Source organism: Porites lutea, chromosome 2 (assembly GCF_958299795.1).
Source record: "Porites lutea chromosome 2, jaPorLute2.1, whole genome shotgun sequence".
Lineage (NCBI taxonomy): Eukaryota > Metazoa > Cnidaria > Anthozoa > Scleractinia > Poritidae > Porites > Porites lutea.
Window position 1 is genome coordinate 52,841,980 of NC_133202.1, and position 19,805 is coordinate 52,861,784.

The 19,805-nt window shown below is 37.8% G+C and overlaps 2 protein-coding genes and 1 long non-coding RNA gene across 3 annotated transcripts in view; 2 read left to right on the forward strand and 1 right to left on the reverse strand.

The window, feature by feature from the left end:
• LOC140929008 (uncharacterized) overlaps positions 1-19,805 on the forward strand; it is a 136,320-nt gene that overhangs the window by 101,167 nt on the left and 15,348 nt on the right. The window lies entirely within an intron of this gene.
• Positions 1,179-19,805, forward strand: part of LOC140929009 (uncharacterized) — a 30,873-nt gene continuing 12,246 nt past the window's right edge. The window contains exons 1-3 of the mRNA XM_073378822.1: positions 1,179-1,312; positions 1,822-2,112; positions 2,447-2,740. Coding sequence (XP_073234923.1) covers positions 1,222-1,312; positions 1,822-2,112; positions 2,447-2,740 — 676 coding nt within the window. The 5' untranslated portion in view covers positions 1,179-1,221. The remainder of the gene's footprint in view (positions 1,313-1,821; positions 2,113-2,446; positions 2,741-19,805) is intronic.
• Positions 12,991-19,613, reverse strand: LOC140927190 (uncharacterized). Its single transcript, XR_012164539.1, has 2 exons — positions 19,403-19,613; positions 12,991-14,289 (listed from the first exon to the last, which is right to left on the reverse strand). It is a non-coding gene; the product is annotated as an uncharacterized lncRNA (long non-coding RNA).

Below are 19,805 nucleotides of genomic sequence, written 5' to 3' on the forward strand. Positions count from 1 at the left end.
TTCCAAACATAAGAACAGTCGTGTGTGGGCTCTCTATGAAGTTAAAGCAATAATACTTGTTTAACAATAATTGGTCTGCCACCAGAGCCTGACATGGGTGAGTTTTTGTTTGCATATGCAATGAGGAAACAAGACCCGCTCCTTTTTCGTGCTTGAGAGAGAGATCATTGTACTAACAAAGATACACTTGATCTACCACGAGCTTCATTTTGCTCTTGGTCGAAGGCTCAAAATTGAGTGAGAAGCAATTTTCAGTTACCATTGTCTCTACATCCACCCACTAACCGGATTTTGGAAACACTATCGTCAAGGTGAGGTCTTTAATTTATATTACAATTTTTTTTGTGCGGTCTGTGTGACACAGATCAAATTATTACTCCTGACTGAGCGAACATGAAATCAGTTGAAAATTGTGGACTGAACCGGTAGCGAAGTTTACGTTATTACACCGCATTGGTCTATACCGTAAAATTGAAAGAAAAGATATCGGCGTGTACTGTTAATTACGAGGAAAAGGCTTTTTTCTTTATTTTTGTCAGCAATCGAAAGTAACGCTAGAGCAAATCTTATTAAATTCTTGCTTTGAGAACATTTAAATCGATATCAAATGTTAATTAAGTTTGCTTCAACAAACTAAATCTATACAATTTCACCCCTCTTGCAACTCGGAAACTATTCTAATGACGATCTTACAACTTCCGTTCGGTAGCTCAAATAAAAGAAGTGCGTTATACTAGGTTATACGACATTTTTGTATACAAACACTGCCAAATGAGTCTGACCGCAGTGGAAACCAAATCAGGTTTATAAGTATAATAAATTCTATATTTCTCCAGGTCTCAAACAAACATAGTTTCAAAAAGTTTTCGGAGTCTTTTCAACATGGAGTTGAATTAACTGTATCTTTTGAGTAACTTAAATTTATGTCTTGTCAGTCACCTCATGGCGGAACACTTTGTTTCATGACCGACATCGTCTTATTTATTTATATGTAAGTGTAGGTAATGTCTCGAATATGTCATAGAAATTAAATGTGAGGAAGTTCAGATCAAGAAACAAGATTCGCTTGGTGAAATGCTAACACTGGTAGAGACAACAAGCAAGACAACCCTGGATTTGCGTGGCGATTTTCACCTTTTATTTATCTATTTTAATTTTTTTTCGAAAATCAAATTCCTTTTCCAACGTGGTTATGATCATTATGTGCTCTTTTTCAGAAAGATGAAATTAGCAGTGCATTATTCCGCACGGAAAAGGCTGCTTATAGCGTTTCTCTGTTTTGCGGTCCTTGCAGTCAGCAGCGGGAACTGCGGTATGTCTACTCAGGCTGCGTACTGAATAAACTTACTACAAATTTACGAATTCATAGCGGGATAGGACTGCATCCGTTGATATTTCATGAGTCAGTGACGTAAAGATCTTGGTGCTGATGCTCAATAATTAATGCACTTACTTGGAAGCTCAAGATTCGAACACCACAATCCCTCAGAGGCCGACACAAATGTAGCGTGCTCGATACAAAGCTCCTTAAATTGGGTTAAAACTTTTACCGAATATCTCAGATATCTCGCGCTTGAAAATCTGTACTGAAGCTGAATCTTGGCAAGACTAGGCTTGCACGTGAATTTATTCCCTTTCTTCCCTAAGATCATTGTTGACATTATTCAGTATCAGTATTGAATAGTTAAAAGGTAATTTTGGTGGCGTGACTTGAAACAAGCAATTGAAGTCTCTCAAATTCATAGTTCGCCAACTTCAAAACGGCTAAGCGACGACATTGTTATATATGACACTCTTACGTTATATTTTGCATATGTTTAGGTTATGAAACTATTGGATGTTACAAGGACACCTCAAACCGAGCAATCCAGCCATTGGAAGGAAAGTTTTCTATTTTGGATGGATCGTACGGCTCTCGGAAGAACCCCATTGCAAAGTGCGCCGTGGCTGCAATGAGAGCAGGCTACAGCATGTTTGCAGTTCAAAATGGCGGCTGGTGTGCGGCCAGTGCTACGGCAGCGAAGACGTTTGACAAATATGGAAAGTCTACAGCATGCAGATCTGATGGCGAGGGCGGGCCATGGGCTAATCAAGTTTATGTGATCAAAGCCGGTAAGTCAGTGTTAGGATATTAATACAGGTGCAGGTTTATATACGAACGACGCCGTCGTGTTTCTAAACATTGATAATGTAAAATGTTGACTAAGCATCTATTATTTCTTGTAACTATGGCTATAGAATTTAGCCTTTCCTTCTTATTTTTGGACAGACGGGTCGCTCATAAATGACTTGGTAAAGATTTTTCTTTTTAAATTTTACTGACGTTTTTGCCGAACATCAATCCGAAAGAGATCTTCACAACTGCATTTCAGTCCGCCTTTTTGCAAATCACTGAAAATAGGTAAATTAAAGGTTTCCCTTTAAGACAGTTTTAACTTAATTTCAGCGTATGAAACTATTGGATGTTTCAAGGACACCTCAAACCGAGCAATCCAGATATTTGAAGGAAAAGACGCTGTTTTGGATGGATCATACGTCTCTCGAAAGAACCCAATAGCAAAGTGTGCCGTGGCTGCAATGAGAGCAGGTTACAGCATGTTTGCAGTTCAAAATGGTGGCCATTGTCAAACAAATGCAATGAGTTCAGTAGCACAGACCTTTGACAAGTATGGAAAGTCTACCGTTTGTAAGGATGACGGTAAAGGTGGTCCATGGGGTAATCAAGTTTATGTCATCAAAGGTAACTATAGTAGCGTAATTGTGCCTTTGACTACAACTCAGTATTTACAATATTATTGTAAAACATGATTTGATTCACCGTCAAATTAAAAGAAAGTGACGAAACTTTCATTGAAAAACAAACAAACCAACAACCCCCTCACTATCCTCTTGGGAAATAGTTGGACCAGCTCCAATAGTTAAAACGTTTTATCTACCGATCTCTTCCTCTTTAGCGTTTGAGACCATTGGATGCTACAGGGACACCGGAAACCGAGCAATTCGACACTTGGAAGGAAAGGATTCTATTTTGGATGGGTCTTACGGTTCTCGAAAGAACCCCATTGCAAAGTGTGCCGTGGCTGCAATGAGAGCAGGTTACAGCATGTTTGCAGTTCAAAATGGTGGCCAGTGTGCGGCCAGTGCTACAGCACCAAAGACCTTTGACAAGTATGGAAAGTCTACAGCTTGTGGATCTGATGGAGAAGGTGGAGGATGGGCAAATCAAGTTTACTTGCTTAAGTGCTGATCAGTTGTTAGCACATGTCGTGACTACGTTTGTCACCTCGCCATAACTTAAATTAAATAAGGGTATAAAAGGTCCTAGAGTTGTTCTGCTCTAAGGTATATTTCGAATTAAGTGTTAGACTCGTCAGCTTTATTTTTTTGCTTCGCTTTATTTTTTTTTTAATGTATGGTATTGGGCTTTGTAAGAAATTAAAAAAAGAATAATAATAAAATACTTCTGATGATTATATCGTTTCTTCTTCTACATCAAATTCAGTAATAACGGATAATGATAGCTTATGCAAGTGTTAAATAATAACAATAATAAATAACAAATAACAAATAATCTTTATACTGAAGAACAGGCTTCTGTTACATTTCGTGGTTTTCAGGGGGACCCTACAACCTGCTGGAAAATAACATAAAAGATACTAAGGGGTCGACAATTTAACTTAAGAGGGGGTATGACTGATTTGTGGGTTAGAATGTTTCTTCCCAACCTCTGGTGATATACTTTTTTCCCCCTGCATACGATGGTGAAAGATTATTTTGCCATTAACTATAAAGTAAACGTACAAATCATAAACTGTAAATATAAAAAGCTAACAGACTAAAACTGAAGTGAGGCAAAACTAAAAATACAAAGCAACAAGCATGAAAGCAATTTAAAACACGCGTACCCACACATACAAGAGGACCTTTAAGCTATCAAAACCTGGTCTTTCGACAAACTATTTATTTTTCTTTCCTTATTTAAAAACATAACTTCCTCCTTTACCCCCATTTAATATCGGAATTTCAGGCAAGGAATTCACGGTAGTAAATATTTCTGGTGTAAGTCTCTTAAGTTGATCCCAAAGTGGCAAGGTTTTCATGTATGTACCTTTTTTTACTGCGGCTTTCGTACAGCAGGCCCCATTCGTTTAAAATACGAAAAACGTTTATATCCTCTAAGCATATTTTCCTATTCAGTTGTAACATGACTATAAGCTAGAAAAAGGGATTTATTCGGTGGAGATTGTGTGCCTCCTGAATTTTCGCCAACCTATTCTGAATCGCTTGTAAACTAGCCATGATTGCAGATTTCAAACCAGATAGTCTACCCGTACAATATGGCTCCATGTCCCAAATGGAGCACAGAAAACTAGATCACTGAGACAAGCAATGCGAGTCTTGTCATCAAACATATGAAAGATTCGGTTACACAAGGACAGAACTTTAATACCTCGGGAACTGTCTTGTGGAACTTTTTTTGTACTGTTAGACGTATCCATGGAAATTCCCCAGAGACAGTTTCAAAGTTGCACAGAAAAACTTGCCTCCTCTTTGGCAATAAGGGTAAAACGACTAGTGTAACCCCAAGTGACCAATTTACCTAATGCTTTTGAGTACTGTTCTGCTGTTGGTGCAGTTTTGCGGGTTCAAAATTAAAGCAGCTTGATATGAAGCACTCTTAAGGTTTCTTTACACTCCTGTTTGACATCAGTGTTCAAGAATTCTTTACGAAGCGTCACTGCAATCAGTTTTTATAAACCGTACTTTTGAATTTAGAGCGAGAATTTATTTCTTCTAAGCGAGGGAATTAAATGTTAAACGTATTCCTTTAAAGGCCCAAAATTAAGGGCTTGATCGTTCTTGAAGTTTTTTAAAAGGGTAAAATTTAAAATTGTCGAAACTGTTGACGATTTATGTCAGCCTTTAAGGTTTACATCGACGTTTCCGGCGAAACCGGGTACATATCGAAAAATGTTAGCAAACCGTTATATAATGAAGCTAGGGATCACCCTGCGAGCAGAGTATAGCTACGATATTTCTTAGGTAAGTTGGGAAAGAGGAAAAATCAAAATCCTTTGCTTTGCCGATCGTCCAACAGTTTGGATGAGTCGGACAAGTTTCTTTAATTTTATACAAGGTAAAACAGTTTTATCTGTGCGCGCACGCGTATTCTGGAGTTTTGCTGAGTTTTTCTGCGCCCTTGGTCCATACAAAACAAATGGATGCCGCTTCAAATTTCAGGTAGTGATATTGTGAAAATTATCGATTTTCCGTGTCCCGGACTTCTGCTACTTCCCCTAGCCTCCCCTTATAGGCCATCATAGGCAGTTACGTTTAGTACACTGCAGCTGAGCGCTTTTCTTAATTTTCGTTTGTTTGTTTGTTTGTTTAAAAAAATGCACCCCTTTTTGAGATAGAGTTTTGTTGTGGATTTGACTATGTCCTCAGCCGATTTTACTTGTGTGAACGGATCCATGATCACTGATGTGTTGCGTAAAGTGCTTTTAAAGATAAACCGCTGGGTTTTTAAATAAAAAATATAATTATGAAATAATTTCCGTCTATTCTTTTGTATTTGCTAATTCATAAGATTAATTCGAAATACGATCATGAGACTATAGAATACATGTTGCTTTTAAATAATCTTTGCTTTGACTGGCATCCGTTACTTCTGGTTTATTTTTTGGACACTATTTGAAATCTATTTATACCTGGTTTTCTGAAACATTTGGCGGTTGGTTAGTCTGAAAGGAAGATTTTATTTTGACACTAAAATCATCAGGCTTTAAGCAAATTATTCTTTGAAAGAGTGCCCGCAATGTCCTTGACTTGACATCAGATTTCAGGCGACCCGGTTTTCAAAAGTCTCCAGGTAGATTTGCAAATATATGCTAATAGTTCTCCTAGATTTATGATTTAAATAATAATAATAATAATAATAAATTAAAGATTTTTTTCAGCCTTTTTTTTTTCACTTTTTTTTTGAAAATCTGCCTGATTGGTTCACTACAGCACAAACATATTTACTACCAAAGAACAAAGACACAGAGAACTCCAAAAACTATAGACCAATTGCCTGTTTATCAACATCCTACAAGGTGCTCACATCGATTTTAACTGAAAGAAGCTACACCCATATCACAAAGAATGATATATTGCCGGAAGAACAGAGAGGTTGTGTCAGGGGTTCATATGGATGCAAAGATCAGCTCCTAATAAATAAAATGATCATAGAAGACTGCAAAAAGAAGAAAAAGAACTTGAGTATGACTTGGATAGACTACAGAAAAGCCTATGATAGTGTTCCTCACAGTTGGATACTGAAGACCTTACAGATTTACAGATTTAATGAAAAACTAATCAAGTTCATCAGAACCTCAATGAGCAACTGGAAAACTACGATGAAGCTATCTTACAATGATGGATGTATCACAACAGATCAAATCAAGATCAAAAGAGGGATCTTTCAAGGAGATTCATTCTCACCTCTGCTATTTTGCCTAGCCCTTGTGCCTTTAACATCAGAGCTGGCTACATCTTGGTATAGCAGGAACGAGCAAGAACAAGTTGGAGAACTGAAAATAGTGAAGCAATTCAGTGATGATATTGGTATGGAATTCGGACTTGAGAAATGTGCCGAAGCCAGTTTCATGAAAGGTAAACTGGCCTCAACTGGAAACATAGTAATAGATGATGACACAGAAATACAAGAGTTGGACCAGGAAGGAGTATACAAATACCTGGGTGTAGATGAAAGTGATGGTATCCAGCATAGCAAAATGAAAGAGAAGATAAGAAAAGAATATAATAGGAGAGTAGGATTAATCCTAAGAACTGAGTTCAATGGAAGAAACAAAATAGAAGCTATCAATAGTCTTGCAGTCCCAGTTGTGCAATATAGCTTTGGAATCATTGACTGGAAAATCTCAGAACTGAAGAAGATTGACACAAAAACACGCAAACTATTGAACATGCACAAGATGTTACATCCTAAAGCAGATGTGGAGAGGCTGTACATCCCAAGAAAAGATGGAGGTAGGGGCCTGATTGATGTAGAAACAGCATTCAAAACTGCAACAATAGGGCTTGATCACTGTCTGAAGCACAAGGAAGGGCAATATCCAAAGCAGGTGCTTGAACATGAAAGATCTAAAGCCAAAAATTCAATATCCAAGAATGCTACTAAGTTCAAAACGGAAGTAATAATGCCAGAGATTGAGAACAGAGAAGATAAATCTGCCTCTGAAAATGCTAAAGCCCTGAAACACGTGTTTAAGTCCAGGATATAGTTAATGAAAGAAGAAAAATGGAAAAACAAAGCATTGCATGGCCAGTATCCAAAGATCCTAGAGAAGCCTCATGTAGACACAGTCACCACCAACAAATGGTTGTCAAGTAATTTGAAAGGAGAAACAGAGGGACTACTTGTTGCAGCTCAAGACCAGGCAATAAACACCAGAAACTACCAGAAAGTAATATGTGGCCAGCAAGTGGAGAGCAAATGCAGATTGTGTTCGCAGCATGAAGAGACAGTGGACCATATTGTATCTGGATGTGAGGTATTAGCCAAAACAGAGTACATCTCCAGGCACAATAATGCTGCAGTATATCTCCATTGGAGCATATGTAAAGATCATGATATAGAGATTACAGACAAATGGTACGAACACGAACTAGAGACCGTGATACACAATAAAGATAACTACATCACCATCAGGTGGGACATGCTAGTCAATACTGATAGAACTATAACAGCGAACAGACCAGATATCATCGTTAAAGATTCAGTGAATTCCACCTGCGAACTTATTGATATGACTACTCCATCAGATAGAAACATCGCACTGAAGGAAACTGAAAAAAAATACAAGTACAAAGACCTAGAACTAGAAATACAGAGAATGTGGCATATGAAAACCGTAGTGATCCCTGTGGTTGTTGGTGCGCTTGGTACAGTACTAGTGAAGAAGGGTATGGTAGAAAACATCAAGAAAGTATCAGAGAGAGCTACTATGACAGAAATTCAAAAGATCTGCATGCTGGGATCTGCACGAATCCTCAGAAAGGTGCTCAGTGTATGAACAGAATGATTGACTTGAGTGACTGACGCTCTAGGTGCATGGTTTGCGCCCGGCTGATGCACAAAAAGAACACCAGCAAAGACTGTGATAATAGAGACAATAATAATAATAAATTAACGATTTTTTTTCAGCTTTTTTTTTTTTTTCACTTTTTTGAATGACATCTTCGAGGAGTCGCGCAATCGTTTGTTTGAATGAGGCTGGAAGGCTCCGTTACATGTTTGAATTTGGAGCATGTTCCAATCTCGTACCCGGAATCTTCTGGCTTTTTGGTCCAATCTGGGTACGAGATTGAGCATGTTCAATATGAACTGACGAGGACAGTCGAGGCAGTCGGCAGAGGCTCTTTCCTCTTCGTGACTACGGTCTAGGAAGATCGATGGAGATTCTTCTGGCAGGGTAGCTAGGGATATGAGATCACGTGATACAGAAATTGCAAGTATGTCTTAACTTTTTGTTTTTAATTTCAATTGCCGGCAAAAAATTAATAAGCTTTAGTTTTAAGAACAAAAGAGAAAATAGATACTGTCATGAAAGTACCTCTCACGGGCGTAGCGTCACATATCGGGCCCTTGCGTACAGCTGAAATCCGGAAAATATAGTATATTTTGTATTTCCTGAAAGCATTATTATCCGTTAAACCGAGATGACTGCTAAATCTTTTGCATTATATGTGTCTTTACCCCTCTGAAGGGTAGATATTTCTCCCTTCGCCTGTAACCTCCTCTTTATGGCGTTACTGTTTTACTTCTTTTTTGTAGACATTGCACTGTTACCGATAACGTTAACACTTAAGAGATGTAAATTAAATTAACAACTAATTATTGCATTTTCTTTCGTATTTATTTGCTGAAAATGTCCTGCGGAAAACGCAAGAAGTGGCATTTCAGAGACCCTAAAATTTGAAACATTTTCTGGCGGACATGCCCCCAGATGCCCCTAGTTCCCATTACCTTCGGAGGTCCAATTTTTTTTTCCGCGCGTAAACCTTCAAAACCTCACGCTACGCCCCTGCATCTCCAGCTTACTTGTTTCTCGCCCCTTTCTACTTTTCCTTTTTTAGTATTCTCAGCTCTCTGAGACTGCTTTTTAAGTTGGGCGTGCCTGGTTGGGTTTTGATTCGTACCCGAAAACGCAAAAAAAAAAAATCTTCCTTCTCCCTTTCTGCTGTTGTTTGGTAAGCTCTCTACAATTTTCTTCAGTGACAATGAAATATACGAAGTTATTCTATTCCAGTTTCCGAGCTGTTGCTTTTTTTTCTACGAGGAAAACTCTCCTCTATGGATTCAAAAAATTCCCCCGTTGAAAGAAATAAGCAATTAAGCGAGGACGCTGGTGGGCACTTCAAGCTCATACAAAAGGCGAGAAATTTGGTGCGAAACTCATGCATCGCTGTGGCTTTAATAGGCCATTTCCAAGTTGGTCCAAGCCTCTGTTTCAAAGAGAGGCTAAGTGCAAAGCCATTGATATGAAAATTATTATATATTCTCATGCAAATAAAACTAATTTTCACATGAAATGGAAAGTGGCCTATTGAAATGGAAAAGTTACAGTTCTGGATATAGAAAATAGGAATACATTGTAAGGAGTCTCTTTTTATTGTGAAAATATTTAATATACATATGTACATATTATATGAAAATGGAGAGAGAATTGTTTTAATGAAAACTTTAATACCACAAATGCACCTAAATATGGCTCTGCTTGATCTGTGTGTATCAGCGAAAATGGGTCATTGTGGATGCATGAAGCGGTCCAGGGTTGTCTCACAAACGTCCACTTTTTTGTATACCCAATAGAACATATGATTCGAAACTGAATGGTTAAGTAAAGTTAACACATTTAGGAAATCCAGTGAACAATCCACCGAAAGTGGAATCTGGGGAAACATGAAGGCTGCAGAACTGTAAACCGATCAAACTGAGTTTCCGCATTCATTGTTCCGGAAACTCAACGGATAATTGAGTATCCTCTGAATTTACGAGGTGCGGAAACATGACGGCAGTTAGCGTTTCCGCAAGAGTAAACCTGACGGAAACGCGAGTATAAGGGATGCGTTTAAGCGTATCCGCAGAAACTGAAATATAACGTATACAAGTGTTTCCCGAAACGGTTAGTTACAATTCCGTCTGCGGATATTCAGATTTCCGTGAGGTAACCGTTACAAAACCGGAAACGGAAACACCTTTTTTCAACCTGTGTTGTGGAATACACTAGTATTTAAACGGTGCTTTACACTGTTTTTTTTTTTTTTTTGTGCGGTAACGTTCCCTGTATTTTTTTACATTCCTCTACTTGTTGTTCACTCTATAATTTAGCAAGTAGTTCTTCGACTCGTCTATTAAATTGCTCATCGTAATTAAGAGAGAATGAACTCGTTCTCTCTTGTCGTAATGGAAATTTTAAAATGTTATCGTTTGGGGAGAAGGACAAAACTGGAGTTCCTGGTAAAAATCTCCTCGAAGCTAGCTAGGGCGAGAACAGAAGCAAAAAAACAAGGGGCAACCCTTTCTAGTTCGTGTGGGCGGTTGTTGTTGTTTTTATCAGGTGTTAAAACATTCAAAGTAACCGGCTGTTAAAATATCACGCATTTCAATATTCATTGTGTTTAATAGCTAATATTTTTAGTGACTATTTCTGACAAACTGTCCCTTTGGATGATGCTGTAATTACACAAGATAATGAGATATCTTAATGACAACTAATTGGGAGAAAAAAGTTTAAAATTATGCTCGATGAATGACTTTCTACTGAGCAAATTGAAATGCTTTTCAAATGAAATTGTATTGCTATTAGGGGCTTCGTCATTTTAATCGTTGAAAAGAGAAGACGTGCGATCAAGAATAATGTAGAACATCCAGGTAAGCGACTCAGATAACAGAGATAGTTTTCTATTTATAATAATAATAATAATAATAATAATATTTAATACTTATATTGCGCTTTTTCTATAAAAATACTTAAAAGCGCATTACAATATTATTAATAACAAAATTAAAAACCAGTAAAATTACCCGGTAAAGAGGGTCTCAATGGGGTTAACCGATAGCCGTAAAACGGCCAAAAATTTAGTCGATAGCCGTAAAAATTGAAAAATTTTAACCGTTAGCCGTAAATAGAGTAAAAAAGAGTAAAAAAGAGTTAACCGTAAAAGAAATTGTTCCCTAGATTTGCCACTTTTAAGGGAGGTACAAAATTCACTTATGGTAGCGTTTTTTATTTCCCGGCCAGTGTGACTCCGTACGTACGTTAGGCGAAGCGCCTTTTAGGTGTTGACCAAGACCTAGGCTCCATTTCCTCCACTCTCTCGGGGAGCTAATTTTTTCCATAGCGAAAAAGTGGCTTCTTGCTGGGGATTAATATTTGCTATTTTCAGGAGGTTGTGCCCTCAAAACGCTAGTGAAACAACACGCAGAGATGTCACTGATGGAAAAACACGTTACCGATAAACAACATTTCCCTGTTTTTCTCTGACGCTACAGTAGACATTGCCGTCCCTGTACGGCGTCTTCCCACGCAATCTCGGTCAAGGCATTTCGGTGGCGAACTCGCTAGGACCACGTGACCCGAAACGCATTACCCGCGCGGAATAATGAGGCCTATGGACAAGGCAAGGGCAGACAGTCGTTCCGTACAGTCCTTCGCAATCATTAAAAACACCGGACACGGGAATTTTGTTATTGGCCGTTTTCACGCTAGAGCTAGAGATAGATTATCCGTCTGAGACTAGCCTGTGTACAGTAGCGCCCTCCCCACAGACACCCCTTCTCCGATTTTTTCTGAGGGGAGGGGGCGGCTGTACACAGGCTATCTGGAACGGATAATCCCGTCTTGAAACTGTTCGTCGAAATTGACGGATAAAGTCGGGCGGATTGTTCATTCAAAATTAACACTATTCCATTTTCAAATTACGAAGTATTACCTACCTGACGCGAATCATCAAAAGGATAACCCGTCTCACACGAGTAATCCGTCCCTAGTATGAAAACGGCCATTTCTGTTATAATGAATGTCGCGCCCCGGCCTTGAGTTGGGCGTTTGCGTGTCCGCTTTTGCTTTTTCACAAAGATTATTGTCCTTGATGCGTGAGATTGTTGTCTTAAGTCCATAGGCGTAAGGCCCCGTCCACACGTATCCGGAGATTTTTGTATCCGCAATTTTTTTTATGCGGATACACCTAGCGTCCACACGTGTCCGCCGTATACACTCGGTGTATCCGGAGATTTCTGTATACGCTCTCCAGAGTGGAAATTTCTGTATATGCTGTGTATCCGGATACGTGTGGACGCTCGTATCCGTATATTTTTGTATACGCTCAGCTCAGGCTCAGCTTTCTTTGTAATGCGCATGCTCTGTTGACTGATCCTTTGAGATGTCCGGATACGAATCGGATACACAGGACGAAAAATCAAGTATCCGTAAACTTAAACATGGTGGAAACACGTGACTCCGTTGCGGAAACACAGCGGCAAACGCGTGTTTCCGTTAGCGGATACATTACGGTTTCTCATGTTTCCGTCGCTGCGTTTTCAACGGAACCGGAACACTTTTTTACACGTTTCCGACAGATTTCCGTGTCAGGAATCACGTATTTCCGCAATCGTTAACGTGTGTTTATGTTGCGGAAACGCGATATTCCGTACCGGAAACCTGTTATTTCGTTCGTTCTACTGACGGAAACGTGAAAGATACGGTCCGGCAACCTGACTTGTTTTCTGTGTTTCCGTCTCTTTCCGTTACTGCGTAAATACGTCCAAAAAGTTTCATATTTGCTGAAACCAGGTTTTCCAATGGGAATTTTTCTTTATTCTTACATGAAATTAACCTTTGAGTATTTTTCCTGGTTAACTTACATGCAATGAAGACTTATTCATTATATAAGTCAGACAAATATATACCACCACAAAACTGAAATCCATCTGTTGCATTTAAAATTTATTCCATTTCCTGCACATAGACTCGTATCAAACAATGCTTATTTATGGTCCTATCTCATACGCAGAAGTTGCAAAGTGAACATAACTGTAGCGTGCTTAGAGGGTATAAAATAAGTGCAATGATTCAAATGCACAAATTACATCAACAAAAAATGAATGGCTAAACTTTGACATAATACAAGTACTGTTTTTTGAGGTAAATTAATTGTATACTTCACAAATTGAAAACCTATCCTTTTTTCAATATACTAATAAATTTAACAGACACTAATGTAATCTTGAATTCAAGTGCAGCTTATAGCTAGTGATAGTTTTGTAGCCTATAATATTTCAGCAAAGTGGAATATGATTTGTCTGGTGAATGTCCTGAGTAGGACTGTTGTTGACAGCGACTGACGTTTTATCAACAAGGTGATCATCAATTTCATGGTCATTGTCAAAACATCAGTTCCTGTTTGATCATTTTCCACTTTCTTATTTCAAATGAATCCTAGCCTTAAACCATTCAGGATAACAATAAAATTATTATATTGTGTCAGGTTCTGACATGGTGTTCTAAACTACTTACAATTCGCTATGACCAGTGCAAAGATTCAAATGCAAAAATACACCAACAAAAAAGTATGGCTTCAGTTTTACATAATTCAAGTCTGCTAAAATTGTTTATGTGTTTCATGTATACCTTTTTTTACAACCTCTCACAAAATCAACAGATACTTTTAAATGAATCTTATAAACTTGAACATAAACTCTATTTCATTATCACACATTGATGAAGGTAATAATTATTATTTCAAGACCTTGACAGGTTTTCAAATTGTTTTAAGGGGCTACATGTATGCAGGGTGCAAAGAAAATCATTTTCACAGCTTGCCATCCGGGCAAGCTGAAGCTAGCATTTTTATTTTACTAGCCCAGACGTCATTTCAACTAGCCCCAAAAACTTTTTGATGAGCAGAATTTATTTCACAGTTCTTCTATTATTGGAATTTCTCAAAAAACATCACTTGCCTGTCGGGCAAGTTAAGAACAGAATTCACTAGCCCGATAGCAAAATCCACTAGCCCTGGGTTATTGGACACTGCTTTCTTTGCACGCTGTGTATGTCACGAGGATACTGGTGTTTTAAGTCATTTCTATTCTCAAGTCATTACTTAGTGCTCGATCGCTGGATATTGGCCAAGCTCTGTTTTGTGAGGCCAATAAGTTCCATGATCTTGCTTGCTTTGAGAGAGCCTTCTGCACCAAAATTGCATACCAAGGTGATCTGACTGTTGGATGAAAAACAAAACAAAGTGCTTTTAAGTAACATTTGACAGAGGCTATTCTCCAAGCAATCAGGGGGAGGAAAAACCTTTTTGCAGTAAGAAAACTATACATACTAAATGAATAATATATAAATCACACATGTACATGTATACAGTTGTGTTTCATAGTAATATAGTCAGGATGTTATGTTCCCTGCACAATAAGACTGTGGACCAAGGGTTTAATGTAAACAGAGGCTGTCTGTAATGCATCAGTCAATTCCCGCTGCACCCACCCTCCCCCCCTTCTAGGAATAAATTGAAGAGGGTTGTAAAGGTATGTTCTCGATTTTAGCATATGCATGTATTTCTTCATTGCATATCAAGCCAGAATTACATAGAGAAAACCGGAGCTATCGATGTGAATCAATGTGTTTTGGTTATTGAATCAAATTTCTGTTGATATTATTTCAAGAATATCCTTTCATATTTATAAAACTATTCATAACATAAAACGTTACAGCGTTCTATTAATTTTAATGTCAATAATTTTATATCAATACTGAAACCCTAAACTGGTGCATGTCATCCCGGCGTGAAGTCTTCATTAGAATCCTAGCGCTATTACAAAGGAAGACGTTCATTGAAACGAAAAATCACACATTAAAATGCTTAAAACAAGATTATTCGACTGTGCGATCAATGAAAACTGTTACAGTTTTGACAGATGACGGGGCATTTGCCCCCTTTTTTGTCCCCACCCTGGAGGATTTGACAGCTCAAGAGTCCCCACGCCCGGGAATTGACTGATGCATAATTCCCGATACCAGTAACAAAAAGCCTATTTTTCCAGGGCACAAAAGAGAAAGTTTAACCTCCTGCAGGTGGCACATTATCAACTACATAAACAGGGTCAATACCAGGAGAGGCAGGGGAAAGTAACTAGGTGTGGGACCAAGAAATGATGTTCTCACAACTTGTAAAGCAATCACCCTGGTGGGCAGCAGGGAATTGCAGTCATGTACAGTTTATAACCACCCCCCTCCCCCCGGTGTGCAATGTATTACACAAAACAAACTTCCCATCAAACGTTTCTGAATACAAGCTATCAAACAATATCAAACACAGCTTTTTTGAGCTTGATGCCTGAACAAAATCAAAACAAACCAAATTATATTGAAAAAAAAAATCAAATGTAAAAACTGAGTCACCCTTGGGAAAGCAAAAAAGCCAGGGAAATCTGACAAGCGCTAGATTCAGAAGGAAAATGCTTACTATTCAGGCCAATTAAGGAGCAAAGAGTAAAATCGAGATGATTTCAACTTGCAGATTTAAAGACCTTTTCCTTGGTAAACAAATGTACTGACATTTTCACAGAGAATATATATTTTAGAATTAACTCTTAAATGGAAATATTAAAAGAAGCAAAACCTTTCATCACCTTGACTACTTTCACACTGGATCAATAATTAACACACATGTCATCAAGAGTTTGGAATTTAAACGTTCAATGTTGTTCCATTCGAATTTTCCTCACGTGAGTTCCACTTTGTTTGATAACCGAACTCAATGTTTGATTGACTTCGAAAATTGTATGTATGTACTCAACTTTTTTTGTGAGTTGGGTTTTGTTGAATAGCTAAGCTGCATAAAACTCTTTCATGTGCAAGAGGTTGATTTAGCTTGAAAACCAAACATTCAGTGTGATATGCTGGATACACATGTATTTCCTAAACTACAATATTTTAGCAGTGAGAGGCGTACCAACAGAGGAAATAAATCAATAATTGACAAAATATCAGGCCTTTTGTTTTTCTCACTTGTATTTGTACCTTGGTATTGAAGTTGCAAGGGAAACTAAAAAACAAGTGACAGTCACTGCAACCATATAACATCTTAACCGACAATGCACACTGAGCTATGAGTGAGGATATCACATTACTTTAGCTACGATGCTGATTAAAAAATTACTGGAGAAAGTGTCAAATTTAGTCAAACTAAGTCTATTCCATAGAGCTTATGTAAATAGGAGCTTGCATATCTGAATAACTTAAAATACGATAAAAGTAAAAATTCTGCCAAACATTTAAAACATGCGCTGTCACACGAGTTACTGCTGACTGCCTGCAAAACTGTGTTCAGCCACCTTAAATTCAATGTTATGTTTGCCACAAAACACTACTCCAGCTCAACTCTTTGGTGGCTATTATTAGTAATGTGTTGCATATTTCAAACTCTACAGAGGAAACTGTTTAACAGGAAATGACTGAAAAGCGATATACAGTTACATGTAAAATTAATACACTTGAGAGTAACCAAACTATAATAAAGAGAAATAATGTCTGACCTTCAATTTCCTTTTTTTTATTTTTATTTTTCTCAAAACCACAGATCTTTGGTTATTTAAGGGATGATCAGTAAACAAATTTTCTGGTTGCTTTGCAAGTTGTGGGAACATTGTTTGGATATCATTTGAGAGAACATATAAGGAGTACCCCCTCCCCACTAGTCAATAGTGAACTTACGCAACAGGACGGGAGAGGAAAGAAGACGGCAAACCTTGTGTGACAAGCGTGACAATAATTTTGTTTGAAACAACTTTTCGCCAAACTTCACTTTCCTTTAAACGGATCTTTTTGTAAAGGACCAGAAAACCTTGGTGTTAAGTGAAGATCACGACAAAACCCACAAGTGATAGCCCTGTCACATTTGTCACACACAGCTGTTTTGCCGTCCTCTTCTTCCTGCCATCCTGTTGCGTAAACTCACTAATATGATGCTTGCATAGACCTGCAGTGTAATACAGGATAATAGAAGCAGTTTTACCAGTTTAACTTCACTGCTGGTAGATGAAGACTTAAAGGGGCTGTGTCACAATTTTAGTATCATTCTGTGACAGTTGATTTCACACTATTTACCACACTACATTACGAAGTTCATTTGGAAATTGGGTACCACATCATGAGGTAGCCAAATTACATAGCGAGTTTTTAGGAAATCAACTGTGAACTATGAGATGTAGTTGTCAACTTTGGCGCGACTGAACTTCACAAGTTTGCTCAACACCCGGAGTAGTCAATCGATAAAAATAGGTATCAATTTATCAATCGATAAATAAATAAAAATTGGTAAATCTGATTTGATTGACATTGATTGTATCGATCAATTGGTAGAAATCTGTGACACACTCATTTAGTTTATCGATTTATCTAGATTTTACCGATTCCATCACTTTTTATTGGAAGATACATCTGTTCTCCTGCTCATCCAAAAATGAAAACTGATTTCACACAAACAGTGAATTTGTTGACAATTGAGTTGCAAAAATTGAGAGTCGAAGGATCAAACAATTTAGTATCACTAGTCTTTTAAAAAATAAAGTTTTAAAAAACCTGATCTTCTCCTTAAAACCTGCTTTAAAGTCTTCTTTGGATGGCTGATATTGGCCAGGTTTTTTATTTTTCTGTTTTTCAAAATATAGATCTGCCGCCCATTCAAAATAACCTCAGTTCCGCCTGTAGTTACTTCCCAGAGTAGCCAATAGATAAAAAACTAAATCGATAAAAATAGTTAGCGATCAAGTGATTTTATCGATTGATAACGGAAAATGGTGAAAAGCTATCCAGAGAAATCTTTTAGTCTGAATTTTGGGCATCCCTTTGATGTAATAATTATAAAACCGAACCGTTCCTGTTATCATGTACAAAAGGGTCACGGTTTTAGAGAGACTCTTGTGACTGTAATAGTTTCCACAGTTCTTATTTTCATGTTTGTTGATCAGTTGTTACTCGTGGATGAGTTTTCTCAGCTGCACTTATGCCAGAAAACAACAATGTTGGAAGTACTGTTATAAATTGTTAAAATCATGAAAAATCAATAATATTAATTTGACACAGCAATCTAGTTTATCGATTTTAACCGATTTCTGTTATCAATCGATAAAAATCACTTGATTGCCTTCGATTTATATCAATACCAAGTTTTATCGATTGACTACTCCGGGTCTAGAGTAACTTCTTTTCCCAGTTGCATTACCAGAAGTCACTGAGTTCTTGTCCAAAAAGTCCCCATTCCTGAGATCACAGTTACTGCAAACATCTAAATATTCTTCAAGTTTTTCTTGAGCATTCTCAGTAAAGCATTATTATATTATGAGCACTCCTTTGGAACTATTGTCAACTTTTTGTATGAGTAAACCAAATCGAGTGTCACTACACGACTAATTGAACCTTTGCGGGCCAATAACCTAATTTTTGACGAACTGTTTTTGTATTTCCGTGATATACATACTGTACTTGATCTTTGCCGTTCACAAAACTCTGTGTAGGGCCTTCCTGTATGTACAAATATTTATTGATCAATGATATTTGTTACTGTCTTTCACGGTAAATTAAACTGGTGCACTATGTGGAATGGTTTCGAACCCTCTAACCATTTCTCCACAGTCAATCATTTCACAGGCCTCACACGGTAACCCTTGCCCTATTTAGTAAAAGGATTTGGGTTCATTACGTTGCAGTTTCCTGTTTTTAAAAAAAGATATGAAGTCATGAAGTTCAGTAGCACCAAAGTTGACAACTACGACTCAAAGTTCGCAATTTGATTCCCTAACTTGCCATGGTATTAGCTATTCTGCTACGTAGTATTCAATTTACCAATTTGGTGCAGTAAGGTCATGTGAAATCAACTGTAATTACACTTTCACATGTCCATATCGCATTTGCCATGAAACTTGAGAAACTACTTATCAATCACAGCTTTGTGTCAACAAACATATGTCTCCCAAGCATTATATCAAACATTAAAGACCACAAAAATGAAATCTGGAAAACTGTCAGGCTAACAAGTTTCAAAAGGACCAATTGCCATCCTTTTCAATTTTCTTTAAGTCTGTCCATCTGTTCCTCATTTTTACACTAACAAAAATCTTTATTTGCACTCATTCTTGCTCTTTGCTTTGTTACTTAAAACTTATTTTCATGTTATGAGCAGTATTTTTATGTTTCACTGAGATTGGTGGCGGTTTCCACTGCTGTAATTTGACAAATTTCGTGACACTGCTCCTTTAAGTTGCTAAGTACTAGTAGTTGTTGATCAGTGGTTAAAGAAACTTAGATTTGGTATCAGGGCAGCTTACCTCCTCGTGCTATCTGTATTCTCCGTCACATATTCAGTCTTGGATATCCTTAGCACAATCGAACACTCCAACTTTCAAATTTTTCTTGGCCATCACGAGGTTTTTGTCTCACATCCCGCTCAACTGTGTCAGAAAAGGGTCGCTTTACGAGGGAAGCTATCGAGTACTGAAGGCCGATGGGTCGACAAATATACATAACAACCGTTAGATGTCTTGTGGTGCAATCGGAAAGCAAAAATATACAGACTCCACGCTCCTTGAACCTACAGAAGCTGACAAATGTGAAGCCGTTGCAATCACTTTCAAAATGGACGCCAAAAAGAACGACCGCAATGAGCATGAGCAAAAGAAACGTCCGCTGACCAGCACTTCGCTCTATTCTAGGCCCCATTCTCCCCATTCT